At 41.8% G+C, this 22732-nt stretch overlaps 1 protein-coding gene across 1 annotated transcript in view; it reads left to right on the top strand.

Annotated features, from left to right (window-relative positions):
- Nucleotides 1-21936, top strand: part of LOC109910864 (calcium/calmodulin-dependent protein kinase type 1D-like) — a 68335-nt gene extending 46399 nt beyond the window's left edge. Inside the window, exons 3-4 of the mRNA XM_048606703.1 lie at nucleotides 16327-16401; nucleotides 21807-21936. Coding sequence (XP_048462660.1) covers nucleotides 16327-16401; nucleotides 21807-21936 — 205 coding nt within the window. The remainder of the gene's footprint in view (nucleotides 1-16326; nucleotides 16402-21806) is intronic.
- The last annotated feature ends 796 nt before the right edge of the window (nucleotides 21937-22732 follow it).

The following is a 22732-nucleotide window of genomic DNA, read 5'->3' as shown; positions in this document are numbered from 1 at the left end:
TTCAGACTTTCTTTACAAAGGCACATTCGAACAGGAGATGTGTGACAGTCTCTACCCCCCTCTGCAGCTGCTTCAAGGGCAGCGTGTGGTGGCACAGAGTGTCTGGACATACATGAAAGATCTCACCGGTTGTGCCCTTCTCACCATCAGCCAAGTGGTGTCTTGGTGCTTGTTAGAAAGTTCTGGTAATGGGGAATTCTACCAAATGGCTTTGACAATCGGCTCAGGGAACACTTCGTCAGGATGCACCCTCTCCTCTTCCCGCAGGGTCTCGAACGCTACGTGCTGACCACTTCCCGATGGTCTTGTGGTCAAAGGTGTTTTCCTTTGTGGATTTCTCCCTGAAGGACAGGTGATATAGAACAGTCCAACTGCTTGGATCGTTCTGCAGCAATGAGGCTAGTCCCATCCTTCGCAACACGGGGGACAGGTAGAACCTCAGTACATAATGACACTTGGGCTTTGTGTACTGAGGGTCTGAGCACAGCTTGATGCAGCTGCACACAAAGGTGGCCATCTGGATGAGGGCAGCGTTGGGTACATTCTTCTCCCACTTATCCAGCGTTTTGTACATGGCACCCCTGTGGACATAGTCTATCTTTGACCTCCAGATGAAGGGGAAGATGGCTCAGGTAAATTCAGAGAATGGGCCAGACCTGTGCTACCTACAACAGCAGAGAGAGTGCCTCACACCTGATGATCAAATTTTTACCCGCAATGGAGAGGGTGTGGTGCTGCCAAAGGACCAGTTTCTGCCTCACCTAGGCGATATGCTCCTGCCAAGTTTTTACGCACAGCCTGGTCCGAAACATAGTCCCGGCGCCTTCAGGTAATCTGTCCTGACAGTGTAAGGGATAAAGGATCAGTTGGCCCAGTTCCCAAAGCACATGGCCTTGCTTTTGCCTCAATTTACCTTGGCACCCGAGGCCAGTTTGAACTGGTCACAGATGCTCATGAGTCTGCGCACTGACAGCAGATCCGAGCAGAAAATGGCAGTGTCATCCGTGTACAGGGAGGCTTTGACCTGCAGGCCTCCACTGCCTGGAATAGTCATCCCTCTCAGGCTTATATCCTTCCTGATGGATTTAGCAAAAAGCTCCATACAACACACAAACAAGGCAGGAGAGAGTGGGCAGCTCTGCCTGACTCCGGATCTGATCGGGAAACTTTCTGATTCCCACCCGTTGATTGAGACTGCGCTAATGTTGGTGTAGAGCCGTCAGATCCAATTGCAGATTCCCTCCCCAAAGCCTGTTTTGGACAGCATGTCCCACAAGTAAGATAACAAGGTGTGGAGCTGGATGAACACAGCAGGCCAAGCAGCATCAGAGGAGCAGGAAAGCTGACGTTTCCGGCCTACACCCTTCTTCAGCCTTCCTGCTCCTCTGATGTTGCTTGGCCTGCTGTGTTCACCCAGCTCCACACCTTGTTATCTCAGCAGCTGCAGTTCCTACTACCTCGTGTCCCACATGTAGGTGTGTGATATCCTGTCAAAGGCCTTCTCCTGCCCCAGGCTGATGAGGCAGGAGTCCACCTCCCTGTCCTGCACGTAGGCGATCGTATCCCTAAGGGGTGTGAGGATCTGAGAGATCGTCGTGTGCAGTACAGCCCGTGTTTGGTTGGGGTGAATCACTGATCTCAGAGCAGACATGACCTGGTTGGTGATGACCCTATGGTTAAACCACCAGTCGATTCTTTCTGTTGAGACAGCAGCCCTGTTGTTCAGTAGGACTGTGGTAAGTTACCTTGATTTTTACTTGTGCTGTTCAGGAGCAAGGAGCTTGAGGAGAGTGAAAATTCAGGCAGAGAATTTCCGTCTTATTCCAAAGCGTGAGGGTGATTGTATTAAGTGGCAATGAACACCCTGTCCTCACCATCAGGATAACTTGGTCCATCACTTACCTCTTACCTATCAGCAGGATTGTTAAGCGCTGCTCACTCTGTCATATCCTTTGATCCCTTTGGCCCCAAGGATGATATCTATCTCCTTGTCGAAAACATTCAGCGTTTTGGCCTCAACTGCTTTCTGTGGCAGAGAATTCCAAAGGCTCATCACTCTATGGGTGAAGAAATTTCCCCTCATCTCAGTCCTGAGATGAGTAGCCTATTGTTAGACTGTGACCCCTGGATCTGGACTCCCAGTCATCAGCAACATCTTTCCTATTACCTTGATGTACTATCTACTTGGTATAATTTGTCTGGTTAGCACGCAATACAATACTTTTCACTGTATCTTGTTACATGTGACAATAATAAATCAAATCCTGCATTTACCGCATTTAGTGCTGTCACAATTTTGTACATTTTGATGAGACCCCGCTTCATTCTTCTGAACTCAGTGAGTATTGTCCCAGCCAATCCGGTCTGTGTGTGTGTGTGTGTGTGTGTGTGTGTGTGTGTGTGTGTGTGTTGGGTAATCCCCCCCCTCCACTTCCATTGCTGTTAATGGTGTGCTCTATCAGCTTGTAATCAACCTGCACTTGTACATGTTGGGGGCATCCATATGAAAATACTGAGACTGACCACTGATCCATTGAACCTGGTGGTGATGCCTAATGCATCATGATAAAGATAACCACTACCTACACTGAGCCAGGCAATGCCCTTGGCAAAGGCTGAACAACAGACAAAAAGCCAGAGCAGTAAGGAAAATATAATCCAAAACAATTAAGAAAATGTTAGAAATTTCCTGTCTGGTCCATTTCGGTGATCAAAACTATTCCAGGAGAATGTGTAGACCCTAATTTGTATCACAGTATGGCTATCTCTCATGTGACATTTCACCATCCCAGCCAAAATCCCTCTAGAAGTGATGCAGACAATTAGTTCTGAGCAGTCTGATCTGTGCTTTCTGTCAGAGAAAGAGAATTGACAAGGTAGTTGTTAAGTGCAAAGGGTGAGAATGATTTGGCACTAAGTTGGCATCGGGGTGAAAGGACCATGTGTTTGGGTGGAGGGCACTGCTTAGCATTGGGGATGTGGGGGTTTGTGGCAAGCCATGGGAGAAATGGGTGGAGGGCATCAAGTGGCATAAGGAGTATTTGGGGTGTGAGGGGTAGGACTGGAAGGGTGTTTTATGTTTAGCTTATTTTTTATTATCACTAAGCGTCAGTACCGTGCCAGAGCACCAAGACAGACCACCGTCTTATCCCACCTCTTCACCTGGTAGGATCTGGCTGGCACTTAAGGCTTGTCTGGACCAGGAAATCCCACCAGCCGCAGTGAAGGGTGAAAGCTGTTCCCGATGCAAAGTATCATCACTGGGTGAATGCAAATTATTGGAAATATCATTTATACAGATATATTTTGAACTTATCTGAAATAACCCAGCCTCAAATTATCTTTTCTTTTAGTCCTTGGGTCAGCATTGAGACACAATATCCTTCAGGTCAGGTCAGATTGCTGGCATCAGTTTGTCATAGTCAGATCTGACCAAAACTCCCACACAAATGCAGAGCTGGAAAGATTATCAGTAAAGTTCGGAATGTGGATCATCTCTGATAACTTATGCGTGCATTCACAATGTCAAACCTCAAGACTGGTTGAGATCCAGCTTCCAATCAGGGCTCCATCCTGGTGAAAGCAGATTCAGTAGTACCTTTTGAAAGGGAATTGGATTTCTATTCGAAAGGAAAGGTCTATAGTGTTAGAGGAAAGAAAAGGGTAATGGAACTCCTTAGGCAGTGGTTACGAAAAGGCAGTGTATATGTAACAGGCCAACAGGCCTCTTCCTATGCAGTTTGATTCAGTTATTCTTTAGCCTTGACCACTGAATCAGTATAATGTTTTGTCCAGTTTATTTAACCATTAATGCTATTTCTGACCAGCCTGGACTGCTAAAGAATGGAAAATTGAAATTACACTTATGAAACTGCTAATTGTCCATTTTGCCCTGCTAACTTTGTAGGAATATTTGCCTTTGACCCAAGACCTAATTGTAGTTACTTTTCAGTATTTATTTCCTAAGTGGATTTCAGTCGTTTTAGTCTGAGCTCAGAAATGAAAGGCTCAGTGTTTATGTTACAATGTAAACTCACCATGATTATGTTATAATTACAATTTAAAAAAAGTTCAGTGACAACAGCGTTGCATGGCTGCACATTATGAAGGTTTGTGTACGTGAAGTCCTGAAAATTAGTTTACGGTCCTGAACAGAATGAAAGATTGTTTGGTAGAGCCATTTGGAGATATTTGCATTTTTGCTGCATCTGAAAATGCTTGTCAGTTTATATATGCGCCCTGGCATCAAGATAACAGCACAGGGAAAGCCAGAGCAGAAAGGCACTATCAGATAAGTGCAGCTTTGCTCTTTGACCCCATCAGCTGTGCTTTTCTCATCTGTGTATCACCAAGATTGCAGTCTGTGCCCTTTCATTTGAGCAGTTTTCACTTCAAGTTGCCATTTGACTAAATGTCAGACTTGTGTAAAGATGTTGTTTGGAGTGTACAAGGTGTGCAAAAGTAAATGTTCTGGTGAGGTAAATACTCCTACTCATGCTCCTCAACGTTATGGCATTGTCATAGAGCTGGAAGATTCTATGGTGATAAGGCAATAATTGCTGGATTCCAAGAGCGCATCACTGAATCTACTATCTAGTGAACTTGTCATCCCAAAGCCTTTTCGAGCAACAGCTCACGATTAACTCTAGTTTCTATCCCATAGCTAGTTCTGTATCCATGCAATCACTATTCCTTTAATTGCATCCGCAAGACAGAGGCTCACCACCAACCTGGTCAGGAGTGAACCCTCCAATCATCAAGGTTGATAGGGTGGCCTTAGAGAATGTTGACCACTTCCAATTCCTAGGGAGTGTCCTGTCAGCTAAAACGGCGATTGGTGAAGAGATCCAGCAGCCCCTCCAGTGTGCTAGCACTGCCTTTGGCCACCTGAGGAGAAGAGTGTTCAAGGACAACAGCGTTAGATCCAATACCAAGATCGTGGTTTACAGAGCTGTGGTGGTTCCTGCCCGCCTAATATGGCTCTGACTCGTGGGCTGTCTACAGCAGATACCTGAAGGTACTGGAGCAGTACCACCAAAGCTGCCTGCACAAGTCCCTGTGAATCTACTGGGAAGAAAGATGCACCAACACCAGCGTTCTCAACCAAACCAGAATGCCCAGTATCGAGGCACTGACCACCCTTGATTGGCTGCGATCGGCTGGGTATATTGTCCATATGACTGACACAAGACTCCCCAATCAGGTGCTCCCCTTCGGCTTCAAAATGGCAGGTAAGCCGCGGGTGAATAGAGGAAGCACTTCAGGGATATCCTCAAGGCCTCACTGGCAAAACGTGGCATTCCCACGGAGACCTGGGAATCACTGGCCCAAAACTGTCCAAAATGTAAGGGGAGCATCCGGGAAGATATCGAGCAGCTCCGGACCTACCATCGGGAAAAAGTGGAAACAGCATACAGAGCGCTCCCCTTCCCATGACCACCTTCTGCCCCAAGTGTAACAGAGTCTGCGAAAGCTGTATGGGTCTGTACAGCCAGCTACAGTTTCACCCTGAGAGTGGAAGAGTGTCACGCTTTTCTGCAAGGGACCACTGATGATGATGATGAAACACAGGGCTTCAAACTTTGTGAAGAGTCCTTTTATGTGGTATCTCTGAAAGCTTATGTCCACAACGTAAAAAAACACTTTTCACACCCGCTTTTTTCGCTACTTCATCCAAGACAAAATAGAATTGAAATTCTCAAGCTGCAATATACTTGCATGTCTCAAGTTGTTAGTACTGACTGTTAGTACAGATTAATAGTCCAGTAATGTAACCACTATTCAGTTATACTCCTATGGAACATGGATTCACATGTTCAATTTCACACTTGTCTCTAATCTGAAATGTGTGTGCTTCAATGCCTACTTTCAGTCTCAGGAGACTATGGAGGAAAACATAACAGCAAGTAGAAAAAGCAAATACTAATTCTTAGAGTTTTGTCTTGCTCCTCACCGGCCTTATATTACTGTTCTGACCTGCCTTTTCCATATACACCATTCAGTCTCACTTTGAAGCATCGATTCCCTACAGTGTAGAAGTAGCGCATTGAGTCCACACCAATCCTCCAAAAAGTATCCCACCCAGACCCACACCCTGTATCCTGTTTCTGTAAGCCTGCATATCCCATGGCTAATCCATTTAACCAACACATCCTGGACACTGTGGACAATTTAGCATGGATAATCCTTATATCGCTTTGGATTGTGGGAGGAAACTGGAGCACCCGGAGGTATCCACACAGTCATGGGGAGAATGTGCAAACTCCACATAAACAATTGCCTGAGGGTGGAATGTAACCCAGGTCTGTGGCACTGTGAGGCAGCAGTGCTAACCACTGAACCATCATGCCAGGTTATCAAGGTGCGATAGAATGAATGGTGAGATGGTTGTTTTGCCAGATGTTAAATGCACACAATGGCTGGACTAGAATATCTGGCTGGACAGAGCCACAGATAATAAAAAACACAGATCATTAAAATGGCAAAATATGACGCAGCTGGTGCCATTACAATTTAATGCCATTGTATTCCTCTAGGATATGCCCATTTCTAAGAAGAAAGTAAAAAGCACATAGGTTCTTGACATTGTTAGGCAAGTGTTGGAAAGTCTAATGGATACGAATATTTTGTCGATTATGATTAAGAATTGGCTACATAATGCCGAGTTAGCTTTGCAACAAGAGCACCCTCTTCGTTTCTGAAGAAGGGTCCCGACCCAAAACGTCAGCTTTCCTGCTCCTCTGATGCTGCTTGGCCTGCTGTGTTCATTCAGCCCTACACCTTGTTATCTCACCCTCTTCATGCACAATTTTCTATCTGTAACATTCAGTTGAATTACCAACTATGGTATTAAAGAGATCTGCTTGGTAACCAATACAGTGATCTCTGCTGGTCCCCAGTTCCTGTGTTGGATAAAACCAACCAAACACACTGACTCTGGTGTACATTTCATTCTGATGTACAGCAAGTTAGCTTCCCTTCTCATTCTCTCATTACACTTCTGTGTAATATATACTTTAAGACTGCATTTAAAAATAAGTTCTTAAAATTAAATATGAACTATGGCTTGGCACAGCCAGGGATCAGGTTGCCCATATGTTCCACCCCTAAAATGTTAGCATTTTAAATCATCTCAGATTCCCTGTGTGGTTTCTACACCCAGAAACTCAACTTATGAATTTATCAATGAACTGGTTTCTAAATCTGTGAGATATGCTGTTTGGCATTGAACAGTAAAGATGGTCTCTGCACGTGTCTAATTAGTTTCTTCCTCCACAACTCTGAATCCTCCTGATACCTGCATGAGTAATAACCAGAACCTGAATCTTGAACTGAGTTAGTTTCCATTCGAAAACCTATCTAAAATAGTGTTTTTTTAAAATTCTATAAGGAAGGTGTGATTCAATTGATGCCACATTTTATTTTTCTGGGATATGCAAGCTGCCAATCTGGTTGTTTTTATGCAGAATCTCATGTTTTTTTATTGCTTTTCTGTTAAAACCTCAGATTGAATAGTCCTGAGGTCGGTGATTCATATGATAGTTGTTTGTTAGAAAATGTCAGTGTCATATTGATTCATTTCCAGGTACACCAAAGTCTACTCAACACGAAATGCTGAAATCTGACATTGTGTTCTAGCTCACCTAGTCTGAAAAGGGCACCATCTCAATCATTTTGACTGCATCCTGTTAATACCTCAGTGTTGAGTATCTCCAGGGCAGTGTAGGGGTAGGGAAAAGTGGTGAGGAGAATTGCATAGAATTGTTATAGAATTCTCTGGATTTCTTTCCACTCATTGCAATCAAAGGAAACTTTGACCGGCTTTGGAAGCGGCCTTTGATCCTTCTAACCAGTTGTTCCCTCCTGTGCCCAACCTGAGGGATATTTAACACTAAGGTTGTCAAAAACCTATTACTGGGCCAACACAGTGTGGAGCTGGAGGAACAGAGCAGGTTGGGAGGAGCAGGAAAGTTGACGTTTCAGAACCTATTTCTGGTCTTTTCAGTGCTGTTCTTAGAGGTGTGCAAGATTGTTTCCTCAACTTTAACTGTAATTACTTTCAATTTTGACAGTCAGATGAGGGAACACAGCTGAAACTATAAAGCAAATTCAAGATTACATAAGAAAGTTCATGGATTCTTGTGTTGCAGTGGATATCGTAACGTACCTGGATGACTGGCATTTTCAGGAGCATTTTGGAATGCTGAGGTTCTTGGCTGTTTTTGAAAGAATGTCTGACTGTAAATAAATCAGTATAGAGTTCTAAAGCAGCCAAAATGAAAAGAGCTAGACAATAATCTGTGGTGTCAGCCAGAAAGCTAATAAAACAATAATCAGTCATGAAGGCAACTTTCCAATGAGCCCTGGAGAAATGTGGTTCATCAAGGATAAAGCAGCAGGAGAAAATGAATGTTGTCTGGATGAGGGTATACAACACATACCTAAAAGATTCCCCGTTTTTGGTAAAAGGCAAGAAGCTAGGTTGACCATTAGCCAGTTATTAATTCATCATAACTTGATCAGAATTACAACTGAACAAGATTATAGTATGGAATGATTTGTAGTAATTTGAAATAGAAGTGAAGGAATGTTTTGAATGAGATAAACCAATAAGACAAAGATATATTCATGGCATTCCATATAAGGACACCAAATATCAGCTGTCAATGGCAATGGTACTAAATAACAAAAAAACATTTTTTTTGTCATTTCAGTCCTGGTGAACTCTAATTGGAGGCCAGGTATAAATGATAATATCCTCATTTGTTGAAAAAACAATGTTTCATCCTACTTAACAGACGAAACAAGTCCATCATCATGTGAACCTCTGTAATAAGATCTAAAGATGAGATTAACTGCTTGAAAGACTTTGGGATATATTTAAAGTGGGAGGGGCGGCACAGTGGCTCAGTGGTTAGCACTGCTGCCTCACAGCACCAGCAACCCAGGTTCAATTCCACCCTTAGGTGACTGTCTTTGTGGAGTTTACATACTCTCCCTGTGTTTGCATGGGTTTCCTCCAGGTGCTCCAGTTTCCTCCCACAGTCCAAAAATGTGCAGGCTAGGTGGATTGGCCATGCTAAATTGCCCATTGTGTTCAGGGATGTGTAGATTAGGCAGGTTTCAGTGGGATGGGTCTGGGTGGGATGCTCTGACGTTCAGTGTGGACTTGTTGGGCCAAAGGGCCTGTTTCCACACTGTAGGGATTCTATTCTATGAAGTGTAAATTTCTATTGTATCTATGCAACAGTAAATCTTAGTTTTAAGAATTAGTAAGACTGAGTATAGGAAAACAGGCGTTAGGTTTATAAATAATTTGAATATAGATCAATCCAATGTTTCATTTAGAATACAAGTTATGATGGAATAATATCACAGATCTTCCATCAGTTAAATTACTTTTCTGTTATGTATTAGGCTGGAGGATAGTGTTTAATGCAGTCCCATTGGTGTCAGTTAATGAATAATAGTATGTAAGACTGAAGACTTGCTCCTGAACTAGTTGCACCCTAGCCAAGCTGTTCCAGTGCGGCTACAACACTGGCTTCTACCTGACAATGTGGGAAAAGATTCCAGATACCTCTTGTTGACAGAAAGTAGAACAAATCCAATCTGGCCAATTATCACCTCATCATCACAGTAAAAGTGCTGGGACTTGTCGTTTAAAGTGCTTTCAAGTGGTACTTACTGAGTAATTACTTGTTCACTAATGCTCAGTTTGGATTCAGCCAGGGCCATTCTATTCCAGACCTCATTATGTCCTTTATCAAAACATGGGCAAATAACCTAAAAATCAGGTGAGAGTGGCTGCTTTTGACATCGAGGCAATATTTGCCCGAGTATGGAATCATAGGGGCTCAAGAAAAATCAAGAAATCTGTCCGCTGGTTGATGTCATACCAAGCACAGAGGAAGGTGGTTGTAATTATTGGAGGTCAATCACCTCCACCTTCAGATATTAGGACAGGTCAGGATAATGTTCAAGACCCAACTATCTTCAGCTACTTCACTAATGACCTCCCCTCTATCACAAGGTCAGAAGTGGGGAAGTTCATTAATGAATGCACAATGTTCAGCATCATTCCTGACTCTCAGATACTGAAGCAGTCTGTGCCTGTATAGAAATCTGATGAATATTCAAGCTTTGGCTGATCAAGTAGCAAGTAACATTCATGCCACACAAGTGCTAGACCATGACCATCTAAAAGAAGAATCTGACCATCTCCTCTCGACTTTAAATGGCAAAACTATCTCTGAATCTCCCACCGTCAACATCCTGGGCTTTACCATGTACCAGAAACCTAACTGAATGAGTCATATGATTGGTGTAGCAGGTTCAAGGCTGGGAATTCTGTGGTGAGTAACTCCACTCATCACTTGACTTCCTAAAGTCTATTCTCCATCCACAAGATAAGGATTAAGATGGAGTACTCTCCATTTGCCTGGATGAGTGGAGCTTCACATAATGTTCAATGACTCCACCTAGAACACAGCAGCCTGCTAAATTAGCAGTTTACCCACCAACTTAAACAATGATGTTCTGATGACTACTACGTTGGGATAGCAACATGTACTATCCACAAGATGCACTTCAGATCATCCAACAGCATCTTCCAAATCACTTGTACCACTTAAATGGACAGCAGATGTATGGAAATACCATTACCAGCCAATTTCTCTCGAAGCCAAACACCATTCTAACTTGGAATTGCTGTTCATGCACTGTCACCGCATCAAAAACCTGGAACTCTCTCCCTAACAGCACTATGGGTGTCCCTACAATGCACAAAGTGCAGCAATTTAAGAAGCAGCTCACAATTACTTTCTCGAGCACTTTGGGGTGGACGGTAAATGCTGACCTAGACAACGATACTCACATCACACTGATGAATCACACTAATGTCTTGTAAAGCCTGCTGCTTGGGAAGATCAGCAATTGTTGGAGACTGCGTGAGAGAAAGCCAAATGAATGTACCGCTGCCCGAGAATCATTCCAAGGCAGTCTTACATTTGCTGGACCTCGCCTGGTAGATTTCCTGAGGCAATGCCTTTCCTGACCTGCCAAAGGATATGTGATCCTATGCTTAGAATTGCAAAAAAATGACCACTCTGTAGGAAAAGTGTACCTGAAGTCTAGGGGCAGCCTCTTTAAGAAGTAAAATGACGCTTGTAAAACTTGGTGTGTTTTTTAATGGGGAACACAGTTATGGCATGTTGCCCGAATGGAGAAGCAGCCAGGACATGTGTAAAATGGCTTAGGTACTTAAAGAATGTTACTATGTGGTGCATCCAAGGTAGATTATTTTTATAATAGTTTGTGAATTTAGTTTTGAGACATCCTCAATAAACAGTATCTTATGCTATTTAGACACTGACTGTTTTAGTCAGAACACTAAAAGGGATATGTGCAAGTGGACATTGAACTACAATTTCCAATGCATATTAAACTTTAATGAAGTTATCTCTTCTTTGAAATTTGGATTGCAAAAATCCTTAACTGTTCAAAGAACTTTACTTTAGATGCTTCAACCACTGGTTCTGAAGAGAAAACTCAGTCTATGCTGACATTTGTAATGATTAACCAAATTAGTTTAGTCTGTTTGACCAATGACCTTGAGGTTGTGTGCTTTACTTTACTTCAATTTAATCATGGGTGATCTTACCACCTGATGATGTGATGTAGGATATTTTCATATTGGGAAGAGTCAGGTTTCCAGAATATTAACTGAAGTTTCTTTAACTTTGACTTTGGAATTAATGCAGTGTAGCTGCTTCTTGACATACGGGACTTGCACAGCTTACAGATGTCCAAACTCTGGCGTCTAGGAGGGTTCAGTTTTAAAGAGAAAAAAAATGGTCTATCCAGCAGCTAGCCTTATGAATTGTGCCTCATTCCTGAAAGCACCCTAGCTTCCTTCTCTGGAAAGAGTAAACACAATCTTCAAGTGGTCTCACAGTTCTCAAACCTTTTACAAAATTGGTTTCAGCAGAACTCTTTCTTCATAACTGAAATGTGCTCCCTAAGGTTTGAAGATTTATTGGTGTCATGATAGATGTTGACTCTAGATGGTGTAGGATTTTGTAGCAGCATTTTTGTCCTTTTTGTACGCACTGCTATCACTGTTGTAGGTCAGCAAATGTTGGCTGTTATGCCCTAGTTGTCTACAGACAGAGGATTTTTATTGTCCTATTAAATGTAAAAGCTGTGTGCATGTAACTATCGTAAAATGGTAGTTTGTACTCTATAAACATACATATTCATCACTTATGCTGACTGCTTGATGAAATGGCATTTATATCAATATAACATTTGTTTACAGCTTAATGGAAATCAATGCATATTAGAGTAAATTCTTATTAGTGCTACATTGATGTGCAATTTGGTCCCTAGAATCATAGCATCCCTACAGTATGGAAGCAGGTCATTCGGCCAGTCGAGTCCACATTGACCCTCCAAAGAGCATTCCACCCTATCCCTGTAACGCTGCATTTCCCATGGCTTATGCAGCTAGCTTGCATATTCATGGACACTATGGGCAATTTAGCCCGGCTAATCGACCTGAAGCCCACACAAAAACAGGGAGAATGTGCAAACTCCACACACATACGCACACACACGCGCACCCACACACCCAAAGGTGAAATTGAACCCAGATTCCTGGCACTGTGAGGCAGCAGTGCTACCACTGAATCACTGAGCCACCATGCCACGGTCCCATTTGAGGGAAGGTAATGAATCTTTACTGACTGCTTTGCCATTCTGTGATGTTAAAACACTCTTTTTCACTCTCGACTTGTTTGCTGAACACTTACCTTGGTTTTTCACCCTCCACCCTTAATAAATTTCATCGTGGTCAGATTTTGCCATGCACGTTGTACAAGTAATGGTTCTAAAGGGGTTAAGGTTCATATTTCATTGGTCCACCCATTCTAATGATGTCATACACAGTCTGCGGTTGGAGACAGAGCTTTCTGAGGGAGCAGATGTATCTGGACCAGTTCCATAAGATCCCAGTAATTGTTCCTGACCAAATCTAATTGTACTTATTGCTATCATGCAGCAGTCCTTCTTGTTATCTAAGAATAGTGCTTCTTCTGAGAAACAGTGTAGTGGTGTGGCCTCTACCAGTAATCACTTGATAGGTCGAAATCAAAACAAACACAGAGGACTGTTCTGAAGAAGTCATACCAGACTTGCAGTTAACTCTGTTTCCCTATCCATTGTTGCTGCCAGACCTGTTGAGTTTGTCTAGTGTTCTATGTTTGTTTAAAAGACAAACAAGGATTGGTGGTTTTAAAAAAAAAACTAGCTCAAGTAACCCCCACCTAGTAACACACACTGTTAGAAGCAGCAAATACCACAAGGTACCAGCAGTGGTCATCGGGGAAAATAACCATTGCATGTACCACTGTACACCTTTACCCACATGGTCTTCACCCTAATCCTCATTGAACTACATTGGCCTCCCATGACCTGATGTCTTTGATTCCTTATTCTCATTTTAAACTCATTTACAGCCTAGTCCCATCCTGTCCCTTATACCCTCCGTCCATCCTGTACCCCTTACCTTGAGCACACTCTTGTCTCTTCAGCGTTCCAGTTTTGTACCTCTACTACTGATGATTTTGGGAAAGCAATGGATAGTCGTATTATCACTAGACTATTAATCTAGAGATCTAGATAATGTTCTGGGGACCCAGGTTTGAATCTTGCCATAGCAAATGGTGAAATTTGATTTCAATAAAAATCTGGAATTTTGAATCTAATGATGACGATGAAATGTGTTTGGCTTCATGTAACATTATCATCACTTGTGAGAGGGTTGTGGATTAACACCTTGCTTTGCAATTTAAATACATACGCCAGGCTGACATTTCAGTATGGAATGGAGTATTCCTACATTGTTAAAAATACCTTCTTGCAGATGATTTGTGAAAATAAGCCTTTTGGCTGATTTGGTGGATGGATGACAGTTAATCCTCAGACAGTGTTTGAAGATGAACATGAAATTTTGGTGTCTGAATCAATATTCATCCATCTACCAGCACCACTAAAAGAAGATTGACAGGTTATTTACCTCAACTGCTGTCTGGTGAACTTTGCCATGTACAAATTAACAATTGCATTTGCCTAGAAAGCAACAGTGACCAAAGTAGAATCAGAGATAGTAGGAACTGCAGATGCTGGAGAATCTGAGACAACAAGGTGCAGAGCTGGATGAACACAGCAGGCCAAGCAGCATCATAGGAGCAGAAAGGCTGACGTTTCGGGCCTAGACCCCTAGGTCATTGTGTGCCAAGTGGCTTGAAGCATTATAACGAAGTAAAAGGTACTTTACAAAAATAACTCTGTTCAGTTTTTTTTAATATTTTTTGGAGTTACCACTGACATAAGTACAATTTATACAAACTAAATAAGTGGTTCCCCTTTACCAGGTCTGCACTGTAACTTTTATTTTATTCATTTGTGGGATGTGGGCATCACTGGCTGGCCAACGTTTATTGCCCAACTCTAGTTGTCCTTGGAGAAGGTGGTAGTGAGCTGCCTTCTCAAAATGCTGCAGTTCATCTGCTGTGGGTTGGCCCATAATGCCATTAGGGAGGGATTTTGAACCGGTTATATGACGCAGTAAATGCTTATATCTAGGCACTGATTGAGATAAACCTGAGTCACGCCAGATGTGAATGAGTCTTGTGATTCAATGGGAGGGTTACAGTAAAGATGCAAGTTTTCAAGTGATAGTAAATGACCAAAATTTTACAATGAATAGTACAAGGCCCAATGAAAATGGGTAGTAAAGGCACACAATATGGAACAGTTGAATAGATGTGTTGCCTATCCACAATGGTTTCTTCAACACTTGAATTCTACATATCAATGTTGTTTGAGCATACTTCACATCACTGGAGGGGTGGCCAAGGTTGAGAAAGATTTTGCCAGGAATAACTATGTTGTGTTGCTGAGCCCAGATCCACAATGGTTCTGGTGTGAAGAAGTAAGGAATCATTGATGGAAAGAAAGATGCTGTTGATCACAAATTGCCTTCTTATCAAAAACTGGCAATATATATGGCATTGTAATGATTTTTTAAAAAATTGATACCTGGTGTCAGCATACAGAATTGGAATAGCTTTGAAGAATTTCCAGGAAAATGTCATTCTGGCAGTTAAATATTATATAAAACTGGATATAAAATTGCTGAGGTTTTTTGACTGGGAATAATGAATCTTCTGCTCTCTGTGCTAAATTGGTTATTTTAAACAAGCATTAAAATTGCCTTTCACTGACAAACCTATACAATAGAGCCTACCTTAACTTGCCCTGGACCTGTCTAATTTTACTTGTGCGCTGCAAGCAAGTTCCCATTGAATTAATGTGTAAATATTTGACCATTCTTTCCATTGTACATTGCTGAAGTGCTTTGCTTCCTTATACAACATTGCCTTTAAAATAGGAAGAGGTTTGTAATGTTTTTCGAATCAGTTGCACATTAAGGAAAATTTTAATCATTTTCTGCTTCCACTTTCTTGAGCCGTGATAATCAAATAGCCTTTATAACAGCCTTACCCAATGCCATAGAGAAACTTGTCTGTTCAAAGTTGTTTACATTCAAAGATTAATCTCTATTCTGATTTTGCTTTGTTGGTAATGATCATAATTGTGAACTACATTGTGTGTGGGAAGGTGACAGAAATCAGATGATATAAGCTGCAGGGTCTGTGAGTCAGTGTGGCACGCTGTTTATTTGCTGTGAAAAGATATATATTTTAACTCGTTCATTTCTGACTTCTTTGGAATTGCCAATGGGCTGTTTAGTCTCTAATGACGTAAATTTGAAATGTAGCAATTATACAATCAACAGTGATATTACATAAAATGACTCTTCAAGCAGCATCATCCACACAGCAGGAATAGCAGCAACCTTCTGGATTTTGATAGACCCTGCAGGGAGAAGATTAGGAAAATATGAGTTTAAATAAAAAGTAATAAAATGCCCCAAATACGATGGAAGTAACATGTATAACGATCAGGCATTGGCCTGTTAGTTAGTGACTACCGTTGCATCTGAACTGTTAGTAGTTCTGGTGGACTGCTGGATTACTTGTGCTTGAACCTTGCTCCTGTCGTAGTTACAAAGAGGGTGTCCCTTGTGACTACAGCATTACCAATTCTTTTACAACAAAAAAGCACTAATTATAATGTGGAGGCAATTGCTCCAGTGCTTTTAATTCATGAGTATGTGGGGAGTTCATGCTGCTGTTTTAACTTTGACTTTAGAATCAGGGAAAAGAGTTAGCCCTAATTAAATTTCATTGCTTCTTTCAGAATCAAGCATCCAAACATTGTGTCACTGGAAGATATTTATGAAAGTCCAACACATCTTTACTTGGTGATGCAACTGTAAGTATTGATTGCACATTTCACACTTCTGCATTGTAATTCATCATAACTATCCATCCACAAAATGCAGTTGCATTTTCAGTGCTGTACGTAGACCTAGTATCACTGCTATAAATGTCTCTCCAGCAGTAAATATCAATTCTGCATGAACTGAGAAATGCAGCTGTAATGATTCATCCAGCGAAAGCTTTTTATTGTGTATTGACTCAGTCATATAAATCTTTTCAGTGTTGAAAGTACCAATCTTTCCCAGGATAGAGTGGAAAATAACTGCACAATCAATAATGAATTATGCTTGGTTTGTGTTTAAAATAATTTATGTAAACTAGATTATTTTGTAGGGTGCAGATAAGTCTGAACTGTGCCATTTGCCCTAAATGTACTGTAAAGCTGGATAAGGCTCTGAATCATTAATCATCTTTGTTTTCTATCTTACTCATGTTAATAAAGCGCACGTGTTTGATAGATATTTTACAGTGCAGAAACTGACAACAGATTTCTATGATGGTTGATTACAGTGCTGCTGACTACATAATTAGGCTAACAGTGATGGGAATCATTTTGTCTTTGTATAAGGGAAAGACTTTCAGGACTTCCTGTATTCACAACTTGTACTCTCAATATACCTTTCTTACAAAAAGCTGAAGGTCTTCCCACTCAATTCAATGTGCTCCCCAAGCTATGCCCAAGAACAGAAACCTGCCTGAAATGTAACAAATGAGTATTCTTTGTTTTCCCTCCTTGTGACCACATTTGTCTATAGATATTGTGGGGATGTGTGTGTGGGTGAGATGGTGTGGTGGACCCTCACAAATATGATTTTGGTAAATTTATCTGGGATGTGTAATATCGTGTGATATTCACAGCACACAAATGTCAGACAGTGGCCATTTCCAACAAGAGGGAATCTGACCATCACCCCTCGCCATTTAATGGCATTACCACCACTGAATCCGCCACTATCAATAGGTTACTTTTTACCAGAAACTGATTTGGACTGGCCGTATAAATACTGTGGCTACAAGAGTAGGTCAGAGACTAGGAATCCTGCAGCGAGTAACTCATCTCCTGAGTCCCCAGAGTCTGTCCACCATTCTCAAGACACCAGTCAGGAGGGTGATGGAATATCCTCCGTTTGTTTGGCTGGGTACAACTGTGACAACACTCAAGAAGCTTAACACCATCCAGAACAAAGCAGCTTAATTGTTTGGCACCACATTCACAAAAATCCACACCTTCCTGCTCAGGAACAGCGGTGTGAAAAATGCATTGTAGTAATTTATCAAAGATCTTTAGACAGCACCTTCCAAAACCTCAACCAATAAAAATATGGAAGGGCAGAAGATACACCACCACCTTCAAGTTCCTGCCCACGTCTCTCACCATCCTGACTTAGAAATATATCACAATTCCTTCATTGTCACTGGATCAAAATTCCGGAACTCACTCCCGAACAGTATTGTGATTCTACTTACGAACATAGACTGCAGTAGTTTAAGAAGCTCACCAACATCTTCTCAAAGGCAACTAGAGTTAGGCAATAAATACTGACACCCACATCTCATAAATGAATTTTAAAAAATGTAAATGATCATTGTGCCTGCTTTAAAGTCCATACACCCACCACCAAGTGGGTAGATTTTGACTTTGTTCAATATTGTAAGCTACAGCAAGTCAGTTGTCTTGATATCACTCTTGATGATTTTAAAATATTTTCAAAGACTTCAGTGGAAATGAAAATCATGATCACACAAAGCCATGACCTACACCACCGAACATGGAATAGTCATGCCCAATTCCCCAACTCTTGACCTGTTCATAGAATCATAGAATCCCCACAGTGTGGAAGGAGGCCATTTGATCTATCGGGTCAACACCGACCCTCCGAAGAACATCCCACCCAGACCCATCTGCTAACCTATCCCGGTGACCCTGCATTTTCCATAGCTAATCAAATTAACCTACAAATCCCTGGACACAATTTAGCATGACCAATCCATATAACCTGTTCATCTTTGGACCATGGGAGGAACCAGGAGTACCCGGAGGGCACCCATGTAAACATGGGGGAGAACGTGCAAACTCCAGACAGACAGTCACCAGAAGGTAGAATCAAACCCAGGGCCCTCTTGTTGTTTATTTCATAGAATCATAGAAACCCTACAGTGTGGAAAGAGGCCATTCGGCCCAACAAGTCCACACTGCCCCTCCAAAGAGCATCCCAACCAGGCCCATTCCTCCACCCCTGTATTTTCCCATGTCTAACCCACCTAACCTAAACATCCCTGGGCACTATGGGCAATTTAGCATGGCCAATCCACCTACCCTGCGCATCTTTAGATTGTGGGAGAAAACCGGAGCACTCGGAGGAAACCCACGTAGACATGGAGAGAATGTGCAAACTCCACACAGACAGTCGCCTGAGGCTGGAATTGAACCCAGGTCCCTGGTGCTGTGAGGCAGCAGTGCTAACCACTGAGCCACCGTGCCGCCCCAAAGTGGAGATTTCATCTCCTCTTTCAGAAAACACATGGTCAGCTACAAGCTGCAGGAATTGGAAGGCCTCTTACAGATTTACACCTTTTTCAATGATCATCCTTGACATCTAATCCCTTTATGTGGATTCTGTTAACTGTTACTGGTTTGTTGTAGTTTTTGTATTGACTCTCGGAAACTTTAGTGAGGGGTTTGATTTCCCAGAAATGTTCTGCTGTCGTATGACCTTCTTGGCCCCTACTATGTATTATCACAATGATATAGAACATAGACTATTGATCTTTGAACTCCATTGGTTGATTTAATACCTGCGACTTTCATAGAGGGAATTGGTTTTAAAAAGGAACCTAAGATATTGACTTATAATGACCACAGGCATCACCTGATGGCTAGGTATCATGAAATTAATGGTTGTTGAACAAAAAACTGCTTTTTTAACCAAAGGGAAATAAATTAGGCAGTGCACCTCACCCCCACTACCTTAGGGGATGTATCCTTTTTGATTTACACCATTATGAGAATCTTCACATGTTGGTGATGAAATCTCACCTGTAATTATCAAGCCTGAAAACACATCTTCTTCAGGCAAAGAATAAAGAATCAGCCTGTCTTTTGAGGAGCTTTTTGGCAGAGCAGAAGACATGGATTTTAGACTGCAGAACTGAACACAGGCTTGAGATGTTATTCCCTCTGCCTCTGGAGAAGAAAAGCACCTGGTTACAACATTGACTGGAAAGAGACATTAGGAAACTGAGAACCTCAAGGATTACTGCAATATTTGCTACTGCTGGCACTCTAAGAATCCAACTAATCAATAGTGTTGCTGGAGTAACACAGCAGGTTTGGCAACATCTGTGGAAACAAGACAGAGTTAATGTTTGAATCCGGTAACCCACCTTTGGGATAGATTTCCAGCATCCACAGTTCTTTATTTAATTATAATCAGTTGTAGTCTTGGGTTAAAATCAAAACCCAGGACTCCACACTGTGTATTCTTCTATCTGCCTTCTGTACTGGATGCTGTCTCCTTTTAACTTCGTACCTGTGTGTGGGATCGAGTGACTACACAAAGACTATGTGCTTGATGTTGCACCTTTAATATTCTTCTTTGTTGTTAGCAGGTAATAAACGCATTGTTTTAACTCAAGAAAACTTTGTGATTACCTCATTATTGCTACAGTAAAAATGAGTGAACTAAATTTTAAATTGGAGAAAGCTATAGTGTTTTGTTCCATGGTTGGTATGTTACTGTGGTTTTAAGAGACCTGCTCATAATATTATCACAGTGTCATAGCATGTGACCTGAGGATATAAAGATCTCATACTCCATATTACCGCTGATCGCTTGAAGCATGACACACTACTGGAAGCATGCTCCTCTGTTGTAACATAATCATAGACATATATTCCTGAAGAATATTTAGTTGTAATAAATGTCTGTTGGGTTTTTCAATACCCCAATACCAGTGCTCAGTTTCTTATGTTGTTAGAGATAAGGTGAACGTTACTGCATCAAGTAAAACAGCCTGCTGAAGGTACCTCATATGCGGTGTAGCCTCATGTTAAAAATAGCAAGCTTTTGTTGTAACCAACAGGTTGGAAAGAGGGGAACTAATTCACTGTTTCTCACCTGGTTGTGACACTGTTTTATATCAGACTTTCTTAGAACTGGATGCATTACAAATCCTTCACTAGGAGATTGCTGTTTCATTTTTCAGATGTTTTGATACTTTTTAAAAACTTGACACATCAAATGACAGATAGAAGCTGATCAACATTAATATTGCTTGCAGGTTAATGTGAATAATATGAGCCCTTAATGTACCTAGGAAAGATCCGATCAGTAATATTCTTGTTTGTTCATGTTGTAAGAGAGTATGGGTTGGGTAGTTTGGGTCAATATCATCCTCTTGTGTGCTGCTCACAGAAGGAAGTTGGTATCTTTGACCTCTGCTAGCTTGCAAGTGCTGCTAACAACTAATTACAGTGTTGGGAGCACAAACTGGAGATATTTTGTGCTATTTGCGATGACATTTGACTCATTGACCCCATGTGACTTAGCAGAATTGAGATAAAGCTAACTTGTATCAATTTTTTGTTACCATTTTTGACAGGTTCCAATATAAATTACAACCTTTTATCCTAACATAAGCCATTTCAGCTTTGAACTAAAGTTGAATCAAGTGAGGTCCTGGAACCCTTTTCAAGACCAATCAAGGCAAAGCAATTCCCCCCGAGAAAGACATTCTTTATTCAGATTTTGTAATCACACCAGTGCTGTCATCAATTAGAGCTTACAAAAGCAGCTTCTGGGGCCTTAATTCAGTAATGATGACATATAATAAATACTTTGTTGATGCTTTCTAACTAAGGAAATGGTGCAGCTGCATTGACAAGTAAGACATAGAGATTATGAGTTAAATCCGAGTTCCTGGATGATATTAACTGAGGGAGGAATATTCATTGGAATATACAAGAATTCACTTCATTCAAACTGTGGGATCTTTAATGCTAACATAATAGATAAACCGTAGCATCTAATCTCATGAGAACTAGCCATCAAACTGTTTCACATGCCTCCTCAGTGGGCAAAATTTTGTACGCTTTTGTATTGCAAATTTGGTGGCTGCGATGTGGGCATTTGATTGGGCAAACGGGGTGGTTGACAAGCTGCCATGACCTTTTCCAAATTAAGTCTATGATGGGAAAGCCTACGGAAACCCAATTAGTTAATGCCCACTTGAGATTTCATCCTGCTATCACTAAAGCTAAACCAGTTGTTGGCAGGGATTGCCATACCGGGAACATGACAAGCAAAACCCATGTGGGATGTGGTATCAGGGAAGTGCGTGTGAAAGGGGACAGGGAATGTCCCATTGCTGGACAACCCCTTGTCTTGCTACCGGTAGTCGTCCCCAAAACTCCTACCCAACAGCTGTCCTCCCACCATATGATCCCAGGCCTCAGTTGGATGTTATACCAGCAGCAGCCACCAAATCCCCAGTGGCACTGGTGTTGAATCGAGCTGCCAGCCTCTGATTAGCAGCAGCTCTCTGTGGGCTGAATGTTGGTGTTGGGGTCCTTGATCTGAGAGCAAGGCCTGTCAAATGCCTTAAGTGGTAGTGGGCTTTCTGAAAAGGCGTGACACTGGCCTAACCTCTAGCTCTGCAGCCGGTGGCCAAAGCTCTTATTGCCTCCACATAATTCCACGCAGTGTATCATCTCCTAGTTACATGGTTGAATTTTGAAGTGAACTTGAGCCTGCAATTTTCTGGCTCATGAGTGAAAGTATACTCTAGGCTGATGGCAAAATTCAGCCGTTCTCTTGTATGTATTTGCGCACAGAATCACAGAGTTGTTATGATGGAGAAGGGGACCATTTGGCCCATCATGCCAGCACTGTTTCTATTACCTAATGCCAATCTCCTGCCTTTTCCCCATATCCCTGCATACCATATCTATTCAAATAATTATCTAATGCCCTCTCAAATGCCTCAATTGAACCTGCCTGCACCACATTTCCAGGCAGCGCATTCCATACCCTAGCAACTCGCTATATGAATTTTTTCTCCCTCATATCACCCTTGCTTCATTTGCACATCATTTTAAATAACATTGCTTTTTCTTTTATAAGCTTACGCTTAGTAATGCTAGTAAATTGGTGGTTAAATGTATTAGTCTTTGCTGGCCAAACTGATACATGGTTAGAGATAGTGGGAACTGCTAATGCTGGCATCTGAGATAACAGTGTATAGAGCTGGATGAACACAGCAGGCTAAGCAGCATCAGAGGAGCAGGAAAGCTGACGTTTCGGGTCTGGACCCTTCTTCAGAAA

Source organism: Rhincodon typus, chromosome 16, assembly GCF_021869965.1.
Source record: "Rhincodon typus isolate 14 chromosome 16, sRhiTyp1.1, whole genome shotgun sequence".
Lineage (NCBI taxonomy): Eukaryota > Metazoa > Chordata > Chondrichthyes > Orectolobiformes > Rhincodontidae > Rhincodon > Rhincodon typus.
This window is presented reverse-complemented; position numbering and strand designations above follow the sequence as displayed.